The sequence below is a fragment of the Pyrgilauda ruficollis genome, unplaced genomic scaffold (assembly GCF_017590135.1).
Source record: "Pyrgilauda ruficollis isolate IOZ18807 unplaced genomic scaffold, ASM1759013v1 scaffold4, whole genome shotgun sequence".
NCBI classification, from domain to species: Eukaryota; Metazoa; Chordata; class Aves; order Passeriformes; family Passeridae; genus Pyrgilauda; species Pyrgilauda ruficollis.
This window is the reverse complement of record NW_024525489.1, coordinates 12,818,603-12,843,437: the sequence shown is the minus strand read 5'-3', so window position 1 is coordinate 12,843,437 and position 24,835 is coordinate 12,818,603. Positions and strand designations below refer to the sequence as shown.

The following is a 24,835-nucleotide window of genomic DNA, read 5'->3' as shown; positions in this document are numbered from 1 at the left end:
TTATCCTCTGTGTACAGTGACAGTAGTTTATTAACGCTTGTTTTCATGGTTATTGTTTTAGCCTTTCCTCAGCTGGGGCTCAGTCTACTAGACTGAAGCGTTTCTTGTAACCCTCCTCCGCCTTTCACATAATTATGTCCCAGTCTTTGTTCATCAGTAACATTTGAATAGCACTGTCTCCAATTAGCAGGTTGTTGTATTATTTCTCACGTGTACGGAATCTACATCTCTTCCTAATTGTTTTCATATTTTAGCTGATAGTGTTCATGCTTTTTAAGACATACCAATGGATTTTCCTGCTTCAATTTGCATTGCTTTCTTTCTTTTCTATTTATTTTTTACTCTAGTACTCCTTTTTCATGAAGCATTTTTCATGTATTTGCAAGGAATATTTTGTCTTTTGTCTGTGGTGGCTGAGACAGACAAGAAAAGAGTCTGTCCATGTCACAGAGTGATCTTAGGAAAAAATATCCTCTATGTCAACTAATCACTTTTGTGTATTAGCAAGAAAACCAGAGAATAATATGGAGTCATTGTCATAGGGCAGGATCCAATCACTAGATCACATGTGCAGCTGTTATTCACTGAGCAGGTCATGCACATTTGCCTAGGATGACAGTGTTTCCTCATCAGATACAACCAAAACAAAGAAACTAAAAACTTATATTGCAGTTGCAGGGTAAAAATAATATGAGTAGATGGTAAAGCTCTAAAAAAGATAGTACATAAGTAAATAAATGAGTAGATAGTAAAGCTTTAGAAATTTTTTCTGCATTAAATTGTGCCCTTTAGATTACAAATACTAGCAGATACCATTCCATGACAAATTAAATCAGGTTATATCTGGGCAGCTGCATGATCACAGCTTCCTCTTTGCTCTCCCCACCATATGTTGTCTCTGCCTTCTTCCTTGCACCAGTGATCACGTGGTGAGACAGTTCAGGGGGCTGATTTTGCTGCTTTTTTTTTTTACACACTGCTTTTTTTTTTGGGCTAGCTTAATTGTCATTTGCATTAGATTTCTGCATTACTCAGTGTGTGATCTCACAGGCTGGGGGCAACACAGAGAAAGGAAACACGTAGCTGGGGTGGACAAGGGCGGAAGGACCATGGGAACCTGGTTGCAACAGGTTCAATCTGCCTTGGCACCAGAAAGCTCAAGCTCATGTAATGTCAAGGGACTTTGAGAAGTTTGAGTGTTTCCTGTACTTTTCTGTACAGTCTGAATGTAAGTGTAGCACAATGGACAGCAATGGACAGTAAATATGGTTTATATAGATGATGAAATGTATTTAATTCCATATTCTGTCTGCTTCTGTTGGCACACTTAAGGCGTAAGTGTAGCACAATGGACAGCAATAGTAAATATGGTTTATATAAATGATGAAATGTATTTAATTCCATATTCTGTCTGCTTCTGTTGGCACACTTAAGGTACTGTACAGTGTTAGAGCTGGGGGGTGTGAGTTTTTACTGTTGGCCACAATCATGTTCTCCTTCCCTCTCTTCTTGTGGGGGAAGGGAAGAAATAAATTTTAACATACTGCTGAAGAATTGAAAGACATTTGTTATGTCATAGAAAAGATGGAGATTATCTGGGAATATCAGAACATTTTTTTCTTATGAAATAAACAGTGAATTTGGTGTTTTTTTTGAACTAGAGCCTTTGTATACTGCAAGCCCTAGGAATGTGAAATTGATCATTCTGGAGAAACTGGTATTTTTTCTGGAAAAGATAAAATTATAAGACTAAGAGTGAACATTTCCTGATTAGTTTCCTTGGTCCTAAAACTGTTTAGGGTCTGGGTGACTGAAGTTTTTTGACAGCCGTTGCTAGGGTAAATGATGATGACATGGATTTATATTAAGCCCAAAATAATTGGTTTCAGTATTATAAAAAAAACTGTTCAAAATATGGGGGCAGTGGTCTGTAAAGATATTAGACAAGAACTACCACTGGCAATTTTAAGAATAAAGTAGACAAGCCTCTGTGAGGAATGGCCTCATAGATCTGGTGCATGGGAATGGTCTAGATTGATTTCAAAGCTGGGTTTAATCATTCTGTAATGATTTGGAAGGAGAACATAAATGCATGTGCTTAAGGACATTTATTTCAAGATAAGATGGAATTTTTTTTTCAGTAAGAACAATCATTCACTAGAACAACCTTCCTTGGGGACGTAGTAGAGTCTCCATTACTGGAGGTTTCCAAGATGTTGTTGCTGGACAGGGTGCTGAATAATCTCACATAGGTTCCCTTTTTCCACAAAAAAATGGGTCAGACGATCTTCTGAGGGCCCTTTTAACTTGGGATTTTCTGATTCTAATTAAGTCTCTAGTTCCTCTTCATGTGAAGATAATGTTGGGAATCAATGTAAATACTCTGCAAAGACTAAGAAGAAAATACATTCCTTTCATATAATGGGAAGCTGGAATCCTGTAGGTGGATCTTGAAGAGATTTGTTCCTGTCCAGATGGCCAGTTTTTTGCACAATGTACCATAAGAATAATATCATCTTATGCATGTTCCATTGGAGTGTAAAGAGTGCTCTTGAGAGGTGATGTTCAGTGGATGGTTTCGCATAAGGCATTGAATGCATCTGTAGCTCCATTGCTTTCTTCATGCATTTCCTAGGCTGGATTCTCCAAGAGTGTGTGTGAGGGAAGGGTGTTAAGATGGAGGAAGTTCCTGCAGCAGTACCAAAAGCAGACTGGTTTTTCCCTATGATTTTTCATGAAGAAGTAAGCAGGATTTTTTGAGGGGTGAGTCTTCCTGAAGAAAGCAAGTAATTTGGATCTGAGTTTCACAGAGTTAAATAAAGGTGAATGTGAACAGAGGGCAAGAAATCTCTTCCATTCCTTTCAAATCATAAATATTAACATTCTTCTAAAACTCTAAGTCACACTTGAAAATATGGGAGTGTACAAAAGGCAGTTAATGAAAATTCCACTGACAACACCTTTGACATCTGATTTTAAAATTCATTTTCATATTTTTATTTATTATGAATCATGGCTTGTTCAGTTTTTATTATTAATTTAGACAACTAGAATACAACAAAATAGTAGATGCATGATTTGATTTATCTTTTATTAGTTGCTATTGGAGAATGTTTCCTGATATTTTCTCAAAAACTTTAAGCCTGTGACAAGCAATCTTAAAGCCACTTACCAGATGGAAGATCTCATAAAGTTCTTTGCCTCTTAAAATGCTTATGTAACTTTGACTGAGCTCTATGTAGTGAGAATTACCAAGCTGAATTTCCAAAGCTAACTGCATCCCATCTTAAAGGAAAGAAGCAGGTACTAGTTTTGCATCAGAGATTCAAGTATTCAAGCATTCATACATAACATCTCAGCAATACTAGCATGCAGAAACTAGGTTTGTTTTTGGAGAAACATCTTTCTGTTTAGGCATCTAAACTGTCTTACCTCAGTTTATGTTGCACAGTGTGCACATATCCACAAACATCTTGATCACAAGGGAATGTTCAGCGCTGGTTTTATGCCTAAATCACATGAGAACTCATATGCAATGTTTCTTATTTGTTTCAGCAGGGGAGCTGTGTCCTGCAATGTAAAATAAGCCACATCCAACTTTATGAAACATGACTGAAAAGTGCAGGTGGGGACTATTTTTGTTACATCTATGTCAATAACCAAACATCTTCAACACAGAACATCAGCCTGAGTTGCAGAAGATGATGTTGAAAATCTTGCTCTGTCTGAAAGTTTCTAAACTGCCAGTTTTTACCTTACAGCTGTCTGCTTTACCAGGCACCTGACAGAAAGCAAATGACTTAAGCTAGTATCACAAAAGCTAATATTGAACATCTTAACCTTCTTAAAACTGAGCTTGCAATCACAAGGATTTAGGAAGAGCAGAAGGTGTTTTGTGGTGTTGCTCCCTTGGTCTTTCCTGTTTGAGTTCTAACAGTTTGTAGAAAATCTTTTTATCTGTTTGCATTTAAAGATGGCTGTAGTAGTCACACATTCATTTGGGGTAGAAGAAACCTGGCTTCCGGCCCCTACTCTGCTTCTGCTCCTTCTATTGCCTCCAGACATATTTTGAAAGAAATGTCTTACCCTTAATAGTAACAGTATTATTTTAAGGTTCTGATTGTAGGACAGAATTTTAAAACTTCATTGGAGAATCCATCCTTCTGTGCAATTCCAAGTGAGGAACTGACATAAATAACATACTTTCCATCAGCATTGCCTGCTGCCTATTTTGGATGTTTTTTAGCTCAAAAAATACAATAAACTAGCGATAATCCAATTTTTATTATAAGTTTTATAGGAAACTAGATGCCTAATCTGGGAATTAAACTTCCCCTGAATACACAAATATTCTCATTTTAGGGACCATAATAGTTCGTAATGTGAACAGCTTACTTTCTCTTGTGAGCCTGAAGCACACTAATTTTAAAAAGATTTAGGCATAGCCTGACTTACAGAACTTTCTAGCAGGAAAGCATTATCAGTATGAGGCTGTCACATCCACAGCCAATAGAGGGAGAAAAAAAACCAAAACAGAGTTCACAATAATTTAAATTCTGAGGGCAGCCAGGACCTTAGGTTGTACTGTCTTGTTTTGCAAAGAGGAAGGGGGAAAAGGTTCACTTAAGCCAAAAATTCTGTCTTTTAGAGCCAGATATGTAAGCAATAAATCCTGATTCTAAGCTCTACAGCTTCTGTGTCTGTAGACTTAGAAATGTGTACCTTTGCTGAGAGAAATGGCTGTGTACCCAAAGACAGTACCCTCTCATTGGTAACGTGTACTTTGGCGTTATGAAATGCCAGTCGTGCTTTCCAGTATCTGTAGTCTCTGTTTCAAAGATGCATAGGTAAATAATAATACATTCATTTAAATAATTTTCTTCGTTAATCAAAGACAGATGTACTCTGACGTGTATTTTTTAGTGACAGATGTAGTATTAGGCATATTTAAGATGTTAGGTGTTCAGTAGAAACAATATCATAATTCTTCTGCTTTGAAATTTGTAGTTGAAAAGGGCTTTCATGGTAGATGATCAGTTTTTTTTTGGTACATAATTTCAGTTTGCAAATACTGCACTCAAGTCTGATACTAAGGTGTGCGTATTCATGGATTTAGCAGCAGTGGGCATTTTTCTATTTAATAAGCTCCAGCACAACTATGAGCATTTGCAATCCAGCCATCTTGTGAAGAGCCAAAGTGCTCTTGTCAGCTAGGACCTAGTAAGGTCCAACATAGGAGCTTGTGCCACAGGGATCATCTTCAAATCTTGCTTGGTGGTTCACATGCTGGAATGGATTCTTCCCTTATGGCACTAGCTGCTTTGAATTGCTGACACTCTTTAGCACAGAGGAACCAATAACGGATGGCATTAGCAGAAATTAGTTGTGACATTTTTAAAACATATGGATAGCATGCAAGTTCCTACCTACAGCTACTGAAAGAGTTGGTAAGAGCTGCCAGGGCCATCTGAGCTCAGAAATCATTTGTTAAGTAGCTGTGCTCCCTTTGCAGAAATTTTGGCATCCTATGCTTTCTCCTGTATGCAATAACACTGACGTTATCCTGAAAAGACATGAAGGCTAATGGTCCTAAAAGGGATCCAAGGAAAACAATTTAATTTTGGTTTGTCCATTAATGTGATTTTCACATACTTAAATGTTCACTGGAAGCCTGTTTTCTTAGAACTGTACCTTGGTCAGCCAAAACTGTGTTGCTGGCATGATTTGGTGTATTTTTGATTGCTACTGTTTTGCAAGCAGGCTTCAGCCTTCTCAGCAGGGCTGAGAGCTTTGTCTTTTGTCCCTTGTTCAAGTTTTGTATGTCATCTAGACTGAAGTGTAACTTCAAACCCGGGCAGCTCTGAGAAGACCATCACCTGAAGTGACATGACATGGACACTTGTACTGTTCTTTTAGCTCCTTTGCTGCTAGCTCAATTTCTGCTTCAAACCTGATTAAATACTGTGTGCTCAAAGTTATATAAGAAGCATTAACAAATGCCCAAACCCAACTGGCACTCTGACCAACACCACTTGATTTTCATTTGATGAATACTTTGGAAAGGCTACTCAGCTTGGGTTATTGTGTACAGCACAACTGTAGTATAAAGTAAACCCACGTAACCAAATCTTGGTGGTTTATACAACATTAGTTACCAAGCCTGATCTTTCTAACAAGGATTTGCCACTGCAGTACTGATCTTTCTGGTAATCTCCTATAGCAGTTTTCAAGTTAACCTTTGTTTCTGCAGCACTTTGGTGTGTTATGAATTTTTACACAGCCTAACGGTTGGAAAGCAAATTACATTAAGATCCTTCTGAAGTTATTCAACCGGAAGCAAAGTTCTCAGAGTGATATCTCTGTGTTACTCTCCATCTTTTCCATCTCTTTCTGCATGTCCTTACAGAGCAGTTGTCTCTAATGTTTACCCTTGAGAACATGTTTATCCTTGAGAACAGAGTGATTTCAGCCCCTTTTCCATCCTTTGGACAAAATATTAACTTTCTACAGTGTGCAAGTATTAGTAATTATGTAGTACCGAAATTGACAGTCATTTCAGTGACTCAAAGCAAAACAGATCCCTGCACTTGAAGCTTTTAATCTCAATAGTCTTGTTACATTAAAGTGATGGACAAAAGTGCCAGCAGTTATAGGACTATATAATAACGATACTAAGCTTCAATACCACTACAAAAGAACATTGTGATGATTGCAATGAGAAGCTTTCAAAAATAACAGTTCCTAAGCAAAGAGCAGCTGTTCTCAGTCATAAGACAAAGGATTAGAACCAAGTCCATTATTTGATATTGGGACTTGAAGTGCCTGTGCTGCCTTCTGGTCTTGCTTTCATAGAGATCCCAGTAGTCAGCTGCAAGCAGTCCAGTTCTACAGCCCCTGTCCTGTACACTACTGTCATCCCAACTGAACTGGTCCATCTCTGTCTCTTATTGTCCTCAAGCTAATTCTGTCTGTCATGTATGGTTTGGAGTAGAAAAAGAAGTCCTACAGACCTGGTTATCCACCAGTTCAAAATGTCACAGGGGAGTAATATACCTATATTCCTGTCCTTCACAGGACGTTGTTGATGTTTACACTGGAGAAATGAAACAATATTTGTGGTCTAGTCCCTCTGTGGTGCTAAAATCCTCTGTGATTTCAGTGTGTAGTTACTTTTATTGGCTGTATTATTGTGTGTCCTTCACACAGATAATAAGATAGAATCTGTGGAGTTGTGGTTTCCTTTGTTTTGCTTTCTACATTTCAAATAGGCTGTTTGGAAGAAAGTCAATCCATCCATGTTAAAAATCTGCTAACTGACAAGCTATTGATTTGTATCCCCTATGTATTTCCTCAAATCAACACATTTTTCCCCATACACCTTTTGTTTTTTATCAGTCCACTGTCTGGAGTTTTCCAATTTTGACATCAGGGCATGTCCATTTTTTCTCTTTAAAATGCCTCCACTTAAATAAATGAATGAAGGACCAAGCCAGAATAATGAAGACCTCAAAAATGCATTTGACAGACTAGTTAGAACAATAGAAAATCAAGTGTGAGACTCTTCAGTCTGCTACAGCAGAGCTGCAGTGTCTCCTGTACGCACTTACTTTGATAAAAGAAGAGGCTGTAAAAGTGTCTTGTTCTTTCAAGAACCTAAGATTCATGGTAATAAAAAGCTCAGCTTCAGTTATTGTTTAGACTAAGAAAGCAAGAAAAAATTCCCTGAGTCCTAAATTGCAATAACTGTCAGAAATCTATGTTTATTTTGGCATGTATATATTGAGTTAATACCTGTGGAAGTCCTAGCACATGTAAATAAAGTAAAATTAGGACCAATCTGGGTATCCCAAAGCCATGGTTAGCCTTAGAATTCGTAAGAAAATGTATATTTTCCTTTCCACAAATTTATTTGCAAAGGCTTGAAGAATATACCATACTGCTTATGTAGTTATAAAATAAAATATGTTCCTCAAGTAACTGGAGCGAGAGGGACTGAATGAATAACTGGATGAATATACAAGATAAATGAAACAATGTAAGAGTAGGCAAGGGCAAGAGTGAAATTATGAACTGAGTATGAAATGAAAGAGAGTGAAGGAGAGGGAGGATGAATGATGTTGGGGGGAAATAGTGGGGAAAGTGAAATAAGAGGGAGGAATGAAGCAGATAGAACCATCAGTCAGAAACTGAAAACTGAGTAATTAATTTAGGAAAAGATCTGAACAGAATGTTGTCAAAAGGTGAAGCATGTTATTGGTGGACTTGTGACAACATGGAGAAAAAATAATTGCCATTGAAACAGGAATAACCTGAAAAAAATGTAGAAAAGTCAAAGGCTGACTCAGCAAGATAACAAGATAGAATCAAAGGAAGGAGATGGGGAAAATTGCTTAGAGACAAGGGAGAAGTAGGGAAAGGAAATGTCTGTGCCACTGGCAGACCCAGATTACTTCTGGCTGTGTCTCTGCTCTTCTTGTGTGGCCACCACCAGGTCAGCTGGTGCTCTTGGCTTTTGGTAGCCTGCAGATAATACTCTGGTATCTCAGAGGCTGCTCAGAGAATCATCTAATGAAAGTTCAGGGAAAAAAATAGATTCTGTTTTGAAGGTATTGTAAAAATTAAAAGCAGTAGCCACTCAAGGGGGCAAACTCTGCCCTCAACTCTTTGCCTGCCCTGCAGTATCTCACTTTCCAGAACTGAGATTTATTTCTCATTCTGGAGAAGGAAACTGGCAGAACCCAAAGCAGAGCTCCAGATGTCTGAGGAGCACATTTTGAGAATAATGCACAAGTGTTGTTACTGCTAGTCAGCATATTTAGAAGAGACTGTTGCCAATACTGATGATTTTGGAATATATAAATATCAGAATGAAATCATGTTGCTAAGTTAAAAAGAGAGATAGGGATAAATAGTTACTGCATTTTTCTTGGTAGAGATTTAGCCTTGTTCATTCATAAAAGGTTGTGATCCTAATTCCTCATACATTAGGATGAAATAATGTCATTGAATTCTTGGATGTTTCATCCAAGAAGTATATAAATAAATATAGTGGTTCATAATGCTAATCCAAGTAAAGAAAAGTCTTCACAAGGAAGTGGGATAAGCAGTGTGCAAGTTTACTAATCACTCTATTATATTTAAAATGCCTTTCTTTTATAGTAAACACATATGCAATTATACTTAGGCAAAGAAAGAAAGCCAGAATCCAGCTTTAATAATGCTTTTACTGATTGTATTATAGTCTTCCTTTAAGTGGTAATATGCTTGGTCGCCTGAATCAACTAAGTAAGAAAATTACTTTTCCCAATCTCCAAAGCAATCACTTTTACAGCTTTGTCTAGTAAATGAGCAGTCTACTCTCCAATAATGAAGGGCAAGAAAAGATGTGGATTTTTTTTTTTTTTAATATTCTAGCAAACTTTGTTGTATATGAGTTCTCTTACAGGCTCTACTGAATCATCAGCCTCTCAGAAAAGATTTGTACTAAGAAAATGCTATTTAAAGGAATGCTGAGTTCTGCTAAGGGGAAAGAATTGAACTGATCATCAATTCTCTCATTATTCAAAATTTTATTCAAAATTTTCTATGACTTGATATGAAATACTTCAAAGAGCTCAAAAAGAAGTAAAAATTGCTATAAAAATACTGATATCAGAGTCAAAGCAGTAAAAAATGAGGATTTTTCTCAGGTTTGCTACATCAAGCAACAGCACATGTTAGAAGAGGCAGAAATGTTTGCTACTTTTGATAAAATTACTAGGTGGAAAGGAAAAGCTGTTTGGAGCTTTTTAAATTACACTAAATTCTTCTGCACAGGCTCAATTAAATTTTTTTAAAGACAGACTAAAAGGAGAGACCTTAGTTTTGGCCCAAACAGTAAGAAATTTTTTAGCAAATGCAGTATCCCTGGCTTCACAGGCCACATCTAGGTTGGAAAGTATAGAGTTGAGCATGTCCTTTCCTGTCTTGTTCTATGTAGTGAGCTATGCTGTCGGGTGCTGGCATTTTCTACTGGGTGGCAGCAAATGCCTCTCAAGGGCATGCTGATGCCCTGGATTTCCATCATGGGAAAGACCAGAGATCTGTAGTTAGATGAGCTTATTCCTTCTTTGCAGTCTAAAATTCTGTTTGTAGGTTAAGTAAACACATCCATGCATGATTTATCAGCTGTGAGGGTGGTGAGGCATTGGAAAAGGTTGTCCGGAGAAGTTGTTGATGCTCCGTCTCTGGAACTGTTCGATGCCAGTTTGGATGGAGCTTTGACCAACCTGGTCTTCCATCTGCTGGAAGGTGTCCCTGCCCATGGTAGAGGGTTTGGACCTAGATGACCTTTGAGTTCTCTTCCAGCCCAAGCCGTTGTATGATTCTATTAATGGGGAAGGTAAAGTGTTCTCCTGCTGTGTTTATTCTGCGGGTAAAGAGGGGAATCTCTATCTCTGTTATATTTGTGATGGACCACTGGCTGTTTGCTGGTGAATCAGAAGTTAGGTGTACCTGGGTGAGTAAGTATTACAAAGTAATACTGTCAGGCCTCTCTTTTGTCTGACCTGTGAGATGGGATGGGAAGCACTCTGGTTATATTTCTAGGATTTTTCTGCTGAGTAAATCAAAATGGCCCAGCAGGTAGCACAAAATTCACATGGGGGAGAGCTGTAACTCTCCCACGCTGAACTCTAGCTACAGTTGGGTACTTAGCTGAGAAATCAGTGTTTTGATTACTTGGGCCAGCAACAAAAGCCAACATTTGATTTCTTCAAAGCCAGGGTAAGGGTATATTTAGATAAATGTTACTTTGGGAACTAACTAGCTCCCAAGATGCGGTTGAAGTTAAATCAGCAATTGCAAGAAATTAATTCTGACCTTTCCTTTGTTCTTAAAAATCTGCCATCCTGTATCCAGTCAGCAAACTCTGCACACATGGTCCCTGATGGGTCTTTTCTTGATTTTCTGTGTCACTGTGGACCCCTGTGTAAGCACATGGAGAATGCCAACCCAAGCAAATGCTAGCATTGCATTCTTATCTGCTTTGCACAAGACAAATGATTATGCAAGATAAAAGGCAAATGAATTCTGGAGCTTGCCACCTGAAATTACTGAGGCCTGATTTTGAGAGGAACGGAGGCTGAGACTGTGTGGGTGTACCTTTAAATGGCAGCAGTGCCATAAGCAGTTCCTGCATCTTGTTGCACTCAGCCGTAGCTGCTCATTCGACACTTGCTCTGTGCCTTCAGCTGTGTTTGAAAAAATTGTTTACTGCCACGTGGTGAGCTGGACTAGTGAATTGTTCTACAATTGAAATAACTTCCTTATTTTTATTTATGTTTAACCTGCATCCATTTTCTGATCCAACTGACTCCCTGAAAAAGCTCCTTTGGCGCAGCTGAGGAGGCAGTGGAGGGATGGAGAAGGGTTGCTGAAGACGAGATCTGTTCATGCTACTAGGGTAATTGGTGTTGGTTTTTTGGGGTTAGGGTTTTTTTCCCTTTTTTAAACATGCCATTTGTAATTCTGTAATACTTTGGTTTCAGTTACAGAGCTGGGTTTTGTAATGCTCATTTGTCACTATATTCCTTTTTCTTCCTGCTCTTTCCTGTCCACATTCTCAGCTCTTGGCTTCCACAGCTGTGTGGCTGGAGCAGTTTCTGGGGCTGTACCACCTCACAGAAATTATTTCAACCCGCTGACTGAGTAAAAAACAAAGCAAAAAACCAATGGTGAGTGTGGAGGATATTTGCTCCCCTGATCATCCAGGGCAGAGCCCATCAGCATGTTGCAGTCTGCTGGGGAGGGAAAGGAGCCAGGAAGAAGCTGGCACAGGGCCTGGAGAGGGGGCTGGGAAGTCAGACGGCAGCAATGGAGACCTCTCTTCTCACGTCCTCAGCTCCACAGGGAGATCCTTGACTGCAGCCTGTCTGCTTAGGAGAGCTCTCTTGTAGCAGCCTGTCTTCCAAGCTCCAGCCAGACAGGGACACGTGAGCTGGCTGGGGAGCGTGCCAGTGGAGATGAACAGCAGCAGCACACAGGAGGCAGAGTGACTGCGTGTTGTCCCCGAACCACCCACGCTGCAGCCCAGAGCATGTGAGCCCTTCCACTGCAATTCCAGTGGGTGCTGCAGGCACCTGTGTCTTTCCAGAGAGAGAGCAGAGGGGCTCATGGAGCTTTGGTCACAGATTCCTCTCCTGGGCTTTGATTTCCTCAAAATTATCTTTGTGTCAGTGACCTCAGATGCTGTAAAACAAGATAGTAAGCATTACATTAAATTTTTGTGAAAAATACCTACATCAGAAACAGTCTGGTTTTCCTAAAGGCAGTTTTGAGAAGATACATGTGCACACAGCTTATGGCTGATTGTACATTGGGAGTGTTTCTCATGCAGGTAGGATTGAGTCTAAGACAGGCCAGGATGGCATGAATGTAAATATTATTGCAAAAGCTTTCTGGAGATTACTTGGACTTGTGCTAGAATGTAACTTCTTTGAGTAATTATGATTTCATTTTTTGCATGTGTGACAGTTGAATATAGAGCTGCTAGAGAAAAGACAGCAAGGTTTTGATTCTAGGCTGCTTCTTTTTTAAATTACTCTGTCTTTAGATTGATGAATAGCACATAATCCTAGAGTGACAGGATTCAGTCCTGGTAGTTTTAAAAAGAACAGGGGGATGTGTGTTAGAGAGAGAGAAGCAGAGGACAATGTAAACTAAACAGCTGATTCAAAGTTAAGGTATTACCATCAGAGATTTCCCTAAAAGTCCTTGAGTGTTCTCTTATAAAATAAGTCTGAATCATTAATCTTTCTGGACCAGGCAGACTTTTAAATTGAATTTCAAATCCAATATTCCGTGAAGAGCACAGAAATAGTAAATAGTCTAGTTTGTCTTTTAATCATTCAGAGACTTAGTAAAAATAACTTTGTTTTCAAGTTGTGCATTCTTCTGCTTTTGTACTTGTCCTATTCTGAGTGGTGGTAGGTCACACTAATAGGGCTTCTGGAAGAAGTCCATACTTTTTACAATCGGTTGAGAAAAAGCTTGAAAATTCATGGGGGGATGATCCTCCACCTGGGTTACTTGTGTCTACCCCAAATGAGACAGCTACTCCATCACTTGTGACCAATTGTATTGAAAACTCTGAACTTTGTCTCAGTAGAATAAAAAGTATATTTATTCATGGGGTACTTTGTGCTAAAGGTTATTATCAAAAGCTAATAAATGAAGTTAAAGCATATATTGCAAAATATAGAGAAAGAGACATTTGTATCTATACAGACTTCCCAGATAACTCTGGCTCTCCTTTTATTCCTAAAGTTCTCCCCCTTATTTTCAAAAACACTGTAGTTAAAGTAAGAAAGTTGTGAAGACAGAAGACCAATTTTAGGCATGCTACAAGCAAATGCAGCTTCTGTTTCTTGGGCGTTATGTTTGCTAACTCCAGAGTGAGTTTAGCTTGTAAGTGGTACTGCTGAAAACTGTGGCAAGCAGAATTTGCATGTTTGCTTTCAAGGCAGCTGTGATAATAGCAGCCTAAATAGTTGCTCTTTCTGGGTCTTCCTTACAAAAATTATTTACTGCATCCACCAGTGAGGGAATTTGACATAATGATGTTGCCTCAGTACAAGCACAATATCCTAAGCTGCTCACAGGTGTTGGATCCAAAGCCTGAAGAAAGTGAAGGTTTCAAAAGAAGATGCACCTTCTCCAGACTGTTGCATAAACTTGATGTGGAGGCCAAGTGGCAGCCCTGACTTGTGAGTTCTGACCTCCTGCCGTCTCTCCCCCAAAGAAGAAACTCCCAGTGTAGCTGTCTGGTGACCTTGCTTGAGCAGCAGGAAAATCCACAGCCACAACACAGATGCGCCAGGAATGTGTCTGACACAGGTTTTCATGACAGCGTGTATGCAATGAGCTCCTGATCAAAGAGTCCTGCTTAGAGTTTAGTGCTTTGCCTCAAATATGTAAAAAATGTCCTAGCTTTAGGTTCATAAAATCATTAAATGGCTTGGGTAGAAAGGGACCTTAAAAATCACCTAGTTCCAGCCCCACTGCCATGGGCAGGGAGAGCTTCTAGTAGACCAGGTTGCTTAGAGCCCCATTAAACATGGCCTTGAGCACTTCCAGGGACAGCACATCCTCAACTTCTCTGGGCAGCCTGTTCCACTGCCTCACCACCCTCACAGTAAGGAGTTTCCTCCTAATATCTAAAGTAAACTTACCCTCTTTCAGTTTGAATTCATTCCCCTTTGTCCTTTGTGCTTTCCAACATGCCCTTGGAAAATGTCCACCTCCATCCTCTTGTAGGCTCCCTTCAGGCACTGGAAGGCCACAGTTAGGTCACCATGAAGCATTCTCTCCAGGCTGAATAATCTCAATTCTCTTCAAGTTCCTATTCTTGAAGTCAAGCTTGCCCTGTAGCTTTCAGACATTGTTAGTGAAGTATCTGAGAGCAGGCAGCTAGACCAAACAGGATGTTGCAAAGCTAGAAATTGTAAATGACATTTGCTTGGCCATCCCTCTTCTTTGGGATTACTTTGGGAGTTGGATTTTTAATTTTTTTTTTAGTGGATGAAAAGTCAATCTTTCTTGCAATACTACTGATACTTTCTGTGTTCTTCCTCTGTTGTGAGACAAAGCTAGAGGCTAAGTTGCTGTCTGGCACTTCCAGGGGCTGTGTTCACATCACATGCAGAAGGTCCAGGCTCTCAATGGCAGGATCCTCTCTATGCATCCCAGACCGCATCAGTCATCTACCTTATACAGTGTGAAAAAATTCCCCACCTAGAAGAAAAAGTACTCAGATAAATGTCTGTTACTTACAACATGCTTTGTTCCCTACAGTGTCTCTTTTTTTGTGGGCTTTTTTACTGCAGAAAATGTGTAACCTGTCCCAGCGCTTAAAATGTACAATTTTAGGGAACAGACAAATCCACTTGAGTTTTAAGTGACAGCACTGGTTTTCTCTAAGTTCTCATCCTGAATTTTAATCTCCAGTGAAACAAAATAGTTAGATTTATTTGGCATGTTTATTAGCAATCAAGCCTACAAATGTGCCCTTCTGGTTGTAGAACTCAGTAGACTCACAGCTTCTTGTAATTGAGACTGCAGCATGACAGAGAGCTCTGTTACGGCTTCACATATTGATCCGTCCAATTTAATTTCCTCATGGGACCTGAACCACGCTAGGGATGGTGGATTGTGTTGAAGGCTTGATAAGCCTGTTTTAACAAAGCATCTCAAGGGCTCTGGAACAGAGGCAATTATCAATACTGATACGCGTTTCCTTTCTTCAAAAGGTAAGGGCTCATTAATAGTCTGCACAACAGCTGCTGTTTGCAACAAATGACTTTTTTATTAATTAACTTTGAGATACTGCTTCCTCACCTGTTCACTTACTAGTTGGCTGTTTCCAAAAGGAGAAGAAATTGGGTTCCAGGTTTTGATCTTACTGGTATATGTGATAGCGGTATCTTCTGCACTGCTATATTCACTATTTTGGTAATTGAAGCCTAGATTATATCTTAGAGTAATAGTCCCATCCCACTGCTTCTGCCCATGTCTGAACAACCCACGCCAACAAATTCTGGTGTTTTACAACTTTTGAATTTTGTGTCAAGTTACTGATGATGTCTGCTATTTTTAATGTTAGCATTACTGGTTAAATAGTCTCCTGTTATAGCTTTGGCACTCAGCATTTTTGTTTGTCCCTAATATTTCAAAAATGGTTTTAAATTGTCATTCTTTATACTCTCAGTTATGGGAAGGAAGCTCATTGTTACTTCCTATTGTTTTGTCTTTACTATGCAAAAATCCTAACATTTCATTTATAATCTGTTTGGTGTAGGTGTGTTGTGGGTGTTAAATTCATACTGCTCTTTAATGCTGCAAATTGGATGTACGGAAAGAAAACATCATGAAGGCAAACTGCTTTGTTAAACCTGATTTTAAACACAGTTTTTGGATGACTAGCTGGAAGTTTAGTGCCTTACAGAACGGTCATCCTTAGCTAATAGCAGTTGCTTTTGTTTTGTTTATTCACCAGGAAACAATTTAAACCATTTAATAGCTGCTACAGTGTTTTCTGTTTTCTTTTCCATTTCACACTCATTTTCTCAATAATTAGCACAGTTCTGCTCGTTAATGCATGAATTGAAAGTAGCAGCAATATGTTGCAAGGAAATTGGAAAAAATCTTTGTTTCTAAGCGTAGATGAGTGTGGGTAAGTGAAACATACTAAAATTTGGAAAAGTAGCTGGGTTGCACCAAATGCAGTTGACCAATGAGCCAAAGTCTGTAATGTGCTCAAAATGTTATTTTGCGTGTTTACTGCATCATGGTAAGTGGCACCTTTACCTGCTTTTTCTTCTTTTCTTGATGTCTGAACTTTTAGAATAATTTTTTCAAGGAAAGTTGCTGTTCTCATAATAATAAAGAAATATTTAGCACTGGTAGCTGTTGCCTAAAATTGCAAGTCAAATGTCTCTTAGGAAATCAAAAATAGGAAATTTGATGAAAAAATATACATTTAGCTCTCTGTCTATCCTGGAATTCTTTTTAAATTGTGAGTCATTTTCAACCATTACTGGAGTTCGTGGTACTGGAGGCCCCATGAGTGTTTAATAGGAGGTGGCTGCTACCATCACTGTCCCCCAGGCTGCTGTTTACTGTCAGTTCTCTTCCCTGGTTAGTCATGACTGAAATGTGTAGATGAGTGGGTTATTGTAAAATGCCTTCAGCAATGATTAATTCAGATTAATCACCTAATTTTGCAAACACCAGAGCACTGAAAGAACAGTAATGGTGTGAGAAATCCCCTAAACTTACCCAATATTAAATATATTCTGGATTTAGTTCTGCAGACATAGAGATGGGGCCAATTCAGACATTCCTAGTGATGCAATGGAGCCAACAAGGAGCTCCTTTGATTTCAGGGGCCTATAGTCATTAATAAAACTGTGCTATTCAGAGTAGTAGGTTGAATATCACAGATTAGCAGGATTAAGAGCTGTTTCAACATAATTTATTTAAGCCTTTGCTTACTTCCTTAATTCTCCACCCATGTTCCTCTTGTTGGGGTCTGTTACATGCCACAACCACTGCAGATACCTGCTCAAACCATTGCACAGGGCAGGAGGAGCAGAGCAGAATCTGCTTTTTAGGCAGAGGTTTTAATTGTGTTCATATTTTAAAGATCATTACTGCAATATGGGGTTTTTGCTATGGAATAGAAATTTAGAAATGAACTATTTTTAGGAACATAGAGTGCTGGAAAAAAAAAGGATTATTTGATTCTAAAGTGGAAGGAAATTATGTAAACATTATAACACATGGGAATGTTCCCTATTCTTGGGACATGCATTACATAAATATTTCTTCATATGACTGAAATATTAATCTTCCTATGACTGAATATGTTAATTAAAGTCATAAATATTGGGACAGTAACAATGTTTATCATTGTTTTTAAACCTTAATGGTATGTTTCATTATGCCTCTCACTAATTTTGGAAACTGAGGCCATGAAATGTGAAGTCATTTTCTCTTTTAATAATGTAAATTATCTTGTATTACGTAATGCCATTTCTTATTTTATCCTTAAATCTCTAGGTGCTGAAGTGTTGTATATGAACATGTCAGCATATAATGAAGGTCGGCTTCAGTCTTCGTTCTGGATTGTTGATAAGCAGCATGTATACATTGGAAGTGCCAGCCTGGACTGGAGATCGTTGGGACAGGTAATTTAATTGAAAATCTAATCCTATAACCTTTGAGTGTATAATGAAAAAAAAAAAAAAAAGTAGTGTTTTGAGGACACTTGGATAGCTCTGTTTTCTGATAGTTTGCTGGCAAAAGTGCTGGCATAAAAAACTGTACTGCCACAGTTCTGATTACTCTTCTGTATTGGCAACAATGTACTACTATAAATTTTGCTTCCTTTCGTTATAACAGCTGTCTTCCATGGTTACGCTTAAATTTTAAATATTTGATTGTTTTTATTGAGTTCTGTGATGGTCATTGATTGTTCCAGTTTACTTATTAAAAAAAGGGGGAGCAAACCCATTGGTAAACAAACCACTATGGAAACTCTATAGTAATATCATGGGCAAGTCGTAGTTCCTCTGATTTGCCATTTAAAAAAGCAAACCCCAAATTTGGAAAGACTTCCAAAAGGATAGTGGGTATTATACTGGAATACCCACTACCTTTGGGGAGGGTCAGATTTGTGGGTACAGAAAGTCAAACAGCATAATGCTTTTGAAGGCTGAATGCATTAGAGAGAATTCCACATTTTTATTCCTCATAAACATGACAGTTGAAGCAGTGCTAAGAACTCTGTGCAGTCTGTGACCATTTTGAGGAATTTGTCAGTAACATATCTTATTTGCCTTTTTGTAGGTATGTGTGCCTTTTTTTATTTCTGTAGCAGTCTCAGGATTATTAGTGGCTGTCATGTTCATTTTTGCTACATACCACTGACTGTGTGAGGCTGCTTTCAGCCACACCTATGGAGTGAAACTTGTACTTTGAGATCTCAGTAACTGTAAAGCACAACAGAGAGGGAAAAGCAGCAGTCCTAGGTAGTTATTAGTTGCTATAAAAAGCTTGCTTTCTAAATATGAGCAGAATCTCAGAAACACAAGAGTAACTTTGAACGTGATGATGTTCTAATGATTTTGTAAACAAGAACGTGTGTCTTGGTTGTGCTGAACTTTTTAATATTTGTTTTCAGCTAGGACTGGAAGTCTGACTAAAAGCAAATTAGCCAATTTAGTACAGAAAGTGAACAAATGCATATTTGTTCTTCTTACTATATTAATTTACTTAAAAGGTATGCTTACAAAGGAATCTGGAACAGTGGTAGAAAAAACAATGCTGTTAGAGAAAGTCTTGGAAAAGAGAATGTTGTATTTTCAGTCAATGCAAGAAAATACAGTTTGGGCTTTTGGACAGTTCAGAAAATGTTTTTACATTATCTCTGCCTCATGAGCTAAACTCTTCTGTCATAACAAAATAGCTCTTCATAGGATTTATTTGGCTTATAAATAGCTTGTCTTTGAAGCCTCTTCTATTTGGGGGTTTGAGTACCAGTGAAAATAATGAATGTGGGGAAAAGAAGCACATTTACCGCACAGATTATTAGATTATTTATATATTGCTTATGTATTTATGATTTTCATCACAGATTATACTATTCCATATAGGCTTGCTCTTCTCATGCTGAAGTAAATCTTAAATCTTGTAACATACCTGCATTAAACTTTGATGCCAGTTACTTGTAGGCCAGTGTTTCAAAAGTGATGTTAATTTTATCACTCGTTTCTGTGTGCATTTGGACTTGTTTTAATCTTATTGTCATATAACAGTATATTTTTTATATGTAGTTGTAAGATGAAACTCCAAAGATTATTTGTACAATGCAAAAAGAAATCTCTTTGTTACGGAAAAAGCGAATCTGCTTTCAGTTAGTTGAGAAATGTATGTTGCAGTTTCAGAAGAGCCAAAGGAAATTAGATGCTTGGCTCCTGTTGATGCCAGATCTGAGGTCTGATTCCCTTACCCCAGAGCTGCAGGTTAATAAATCAGGGCAACTGTCAAAGACATCTGATATGCTGTCCTAAAATAATAATCTGTCTTGAACTTTCTTTTCCACATAAGAAACAAAATAAGCACAAAACTCTGTAATTTTATTTTGAGTCCTTTCCTCAAGCAAAATGCTTTGCACATGTGTGGGACCTAATCTTAAAACCCACGGTGAGCTGAGCCCTCACTGGGGAAATGTATCTCCCACGGGTTCTCATTATCATAGTCTCAGTATAGCTGCAAATGAGGGATCAGCTCCCTCTCCTTCTCCCTCTCCCTTTCCTCTATTGTCTCTTTGCCTGTTATTAAAAACAACCAAAAAGACAAACCAAGTCTCTTATAGCATCATTTGTCTCTTAGGAGGCTAAATCTAAAGCTGAAACAATAATTTTACTTTTAACAGCTCCTTGGAAAACATCACCAGGACTTAAGTGATTTGGGTTTGCAGTATTTGTGGAGAATTCTGTGTTTATAAGCTGGGTACCAGAAATCAATCACATAGGAAGCTTATTTAGTTTCGTTGCCATTTTCTCGATTTGCCAGCACTGACAAGAAGCAATAAGAGTATTTTCTTAAAAGCAAATTTTCTACATCAAGGAGAGATTTTCATATGCTGCAGACATTACTTAAGAATAGCCTTTAAAGTTGCAGATATCCTGTGCCTCTGCTGGCAAAGTTTTAATACTCACCAGAGTCTCAGCTTTGAAATTATGAGCAAGGCTAAGAGCACATCATTACTTTTCAAGTAAAACTGTGTTTCAGTTAAATTGAAAGTTTAGCAAGACTAGTAATTCTGGCTGAAATCATCTATGCCAGCTATCTGCTTCAGTCTGAAATCAAACCCCCAGGGAAATGTTAAGTACTGTTTAGAGTTCCTGAAGGCAGGATTTTACAAAAATGGGATTTTTTTTTTGTTCATAGTGGAATATTTTGAATTTTTCTTTGTACAAGTCTAGATTTTTTGCATCTTTTTCTATTGTTATCAAAATATCCAAATATTACCCAGTTACATAACCCATTGAAAAGTGATGATTATGAACAATCAGAGCTTTGCCACTTTCTTAGATACAGTAAGCTCTGTAAGATTTTACCAGTGAAATCATCTAGCTTCTTGCTGATAAATTTATGCATACTGAGAAACAACTAAAAAAATGAGTCATTCAAACATGCCTAAAAGTGTGTATGTATACTGATTAATTTTTTCCTGTGGCTTGCACCAATAGCAATCAAGATGGCCATGGTGCTGTATTTTAGTTTCTAATCCTTGACCCAGTAACATATTATTACTTAGTAAAAGAAAATGGTTATATAAAAATGGTTATAATCCATCAGCTAACAAAACTTATCATATATTTCTTTTATTCCATGACTCCCGCCAATAACTGCAGCAAAGCTTGAAAATGCTTATCTCCTTAATTCTGTTATGGAGCATGAAGTTTGTAATAAATATGAGCATTTCTGGAGGTTTTAATACTAGCAACATTTTTGGAAAAGTTTTATTCACACATAAATAATTTAATCCAGTGGGCAAACAACTGTAATGGATTAGTTAAACCACTTCAGAAAAATGCATTTATGTGCAATATATAATCAGCTCTTGGAAAATACTGTTACTGAAAATTCCTGAAAAAAGTAAAATTAATCCTGTTGTCTTCACTGGAAGTGAAATCAGGCTAATATTAGCTAGTCTTGTTGGCAAAAAAAAAAAAAATAGTTTAAATCATGAATATTACCAGTACCGGGTAGTTGAGTGTATGTGTGAAGGTTAGTGATCAAATTCGAGCCTTCAAGGTCTCAAGTAGAAGCTTGCTGTTTGCTCCCTGGAATTGTGGAGTCTGACTGAAAACATCTGGCCTGAAGGGAAGTGCCTTGTCTGGGGTGCCAGGAAGAAATGGTCTTGACACTAAGGAGGGAGACCCAAAGGGAAAAAGGTGAAGTCCCTGACTGGAGGAAAAGTCCTTAAAATGGGAGAGATCCTGGAGATTAGAGAGCTGTGGGTGAGATGGAACCTGGGGGATGCACCAAAACCACTGGCTGGTGATGCCTGAGACAGGTGAGCAGCCATGCAGCAGGGATAGACCCAACTTTCTGCTCAGCATCTGGGGCCAGCAGCCCCTTCCCTGCAGGAACAGAAGATATGGATGGAAAGTGTGAACTATAATCAAGGAGTTGCAAAAGCTCCCATCGTGTTGGTTCTTAAACAAATCCCAATATCCAGATCCACCTTAGGTAGTCGTTTGCTCTCTCTTGCCTGGCATATCTTAAAACCATTATCCCAAAAGTTCCTGCTTAAATTTTGCTCAGCTGTTGTTGAGGCAAAGTTCCTAAGCATGATTTTTTAATCTTAGCTGTGTAAAAACTGCTTGCAGAGGATTTTTGTTTCTAAGACGCCTTTTAATCCCATGTATTTTCTGGATTGTTCATTCTTCTGATCATTTAAATTCAGATAAATTTAAGCTAAATGGCTGCTAGACTTAATTTTTTTAAGTACCAAAAACAATCAGGCTGTAAAAATCACGGGATAAATCACAGGATTTTTTTATCCTTTTAAAGGATAAAAAAATCCAACTAGGCTGGGAAACATACTTCTTTAAAGACAAAAAAATAACCATGTGATCTTTTTCTCATTTTCCTGTTAATTTTGTGTCTCTGTTGGATTATTTGTGTCATTTGTTTCACCAGTATAAGACTTCAGAAAGGCATTTGATTATTCTTAATCTTAAAAATCCATCAGGATTTCCTTGTCATTCAGTTTCCTCTCCATCGTCCTCTTACAAACTGCTAATTTCATCTACATAATTTAAGGCAACTGGGAAATTAGATAAACTGTCCCAACAGTTTTTGTCAGGTTGGAAACAGAGAGTTTAATCTGAGGAGTGGTTTTTATTTGATGCACCTAAGATGGTAAATAAATACCCAAGGGGGCAAAAGTACTGTAGAAGGTGAGATGTGACAGTGTGTGAATGAGAAACTCTCTGTGAACTGTTTTTTCCTTATGGTTGTTAGTATTTAAAACATACTTGTCTCATTAGTATTGAGTCCTGCAGCACATGAAAGTTGTAGCAATTATGAATTTTTCAGTTACATTTGAAGGATAAAGTTGCCCCGTTCATTTATTCTGTTAATAATTCAGTTGAATCAACAGTCAAATTAGCTGAGATGGAGAGCTATGAGAATTATTCAGAAAAAGATCTATTAAACATCTGTAGATACGGTAGATAAGTTTTGTCTTTTATGATAAATACGAATAATCAAGTGCATACTTACAGCGAAAGTATATTGGATTCTAAAATTTGTGAAATCAATAAGCCTATACTCACTAGGAAAACAAACAAAAAGGCAGGGCAAAAAAGGGAGGGAGTAAACCCCCCAAACTTAGGTTGGTCAAAGGATAGACATTTTCTGTGTGTCCATTTTAAGTAAAAACTGATGAGCTAATATTTGATTTGGTTTTGTGTGAGTCTGTTTTTTGAACTAAGCTGTAGGAAGGCTTACAGCAGGATGTCTCCAAGAGTGCTTGGAATGTGTCTGCTTGTCTTGCCTGTTATCACCAGACAGGACAGAACTAGTTTGAGAAATAATGGGGATTTCAGTTGAGTTGTTCAGGCTGTCCTTCCTGAAACAGAAAAAAGGAGACAAAAGCCGCAGTCTGAATTCATCTGTACCATCTTCTCCTCTAATCTTTTGTGACAAAAAGACTGATAAAACCTAAACTCTTTCCCATCCTACTCTGAAATTACAAGAGTTGGTAAATGATGGTATTTCAGGTATTAATAGCTGCATCTGAAGGGGCAGGTTTAGAGCTATTTATGTTTCTGGGAGTCTCAGAGGAGCAACCCTTTCATTGATTGTGGTGGGTAAAATCAAGTGGAAGCAATCCACATGGTTCCTTACTCAAAACTCTCATCCCAATTATATTGATGATACTCATAAGGAGGAGATATAGCTCAAAGGCCACACTTACCAGGGACAAAACTCACCTCAGAATTACCCCTTCTCTTGGTCTTCCTTTCTGGGGATATGGATTCTAATGAAAACTTACCCAAAATTCAAGAATCTCTGGAATGCTTCCAGAAGCAAATGCAAGCTGTGTTTCTTTTTATGTATCTCTCCTAGGAAAGGGGGATTATGATTTCCTCAAATTATATCATCAAATGTATTTTCTATTTAATTGTGGGGAAAATATTGTCCTCCAATAAAACCAATATGTAATAAACACTGGATTTCTATATATCTCAAAAATACATCATGATGATCTTATTTGTTTCCAGCTTCCCCAAAATCTTGCCATAGCAGAGCCACCTCTCAAAACTGACCACTGAGACAAGATCTGCACATTTGCAATTTCTATTGATGATGTTTACAGAGCTCATAGAGCAAAAGCAGTCTATAATCAGTCAGTGGTTTCTCTGAATTTTATCTGAGTCTCTTGAAGTTATATAATGGTGCATCTGGCCCTTTTGAGATAAGATATTTTGTCTGACAGTAGAATTGCGTCTTTTCAGTCAAGCCAGTTATATTGAGAGTTTCCATTTGATACCATGTTGTGCTAGTATGAATTACAGATTTGTCCCTAATGTGCACTTTGTCAGTTTTTCCCATCTTCTTCTAATAATTTGCTTAATTTTCTTACTATCCCAGTGGTGTTCAGTATCATATTGCTATTAGTAAAGTGAACACAGTCTCAAGTGTCCTATAACATGAAACGAGGCTCTTTCAACCTCATTGTCCACTGAGGTTCCATCAAGCTCAGATGGGTAAATACTAGGCTGAAAGTACAGGCAAGATAATACTGGTGTATTCTATCTAAATTTGTATTTCTGGGTTAATAAATATCTCTTACATAAGATAGAGAATATCTCTTCTAAAAAGTTTTGATGTGCTGTTATCCATGTGATCCAATCCTTAAAAAAATCTTCATGGGTTTTCTGTCTATGCAATCATTTCCTGAGCTAGCTAATATTTTAAAGATAACAGAAAAGTGCAGCCCAGATCTTCAAGCATAGGTAAATGAGGCAATATGGGTAGAAAGCAGGCACAGGGAGATATTACCGAGCTGTATTGACAATTACTTTTTTAGTAATTTTTTACTTACACTATTTATTACTTTTTTCTATTTCCTGCTGCATAGAAGTCTAGTTGTACTGTCAGAGCTTTGCTATGATGCTATTGCAGCTTGTCCTTCAAAGGACAAGTTGAAAATACTTCTATTATTTTCACTAAGAGCTTTTGGCTAGGGTTTTTATCTTTGACCAAATCTAAA

General features: G+C 37.9%; 1 protein-coding gene across 2 annotated transcripts in view; it reads left to right on the top strand.

Annotated features, from left to right (window-relative positions):
- Positions 1–24,835, top strand: part of PLD5 (phospholipase D family member 5) — a 166,058-nt gene that overhangs the window by 119,242 nt on the left and 21,981 nt on the right. For both annotated transcript variants that reach the window (XM_041477187.1, XM_041477188.1), the window contains one exon: positions 17,599–17,726. In XM_041477187.1, coding sequence (XP_041333121.1) covers positions 17,599–17,726 — 128 coding nt within the window. The remainder of the gene's footprint in view (positions 1–17,598; positions 17,727–24,835) is intronic.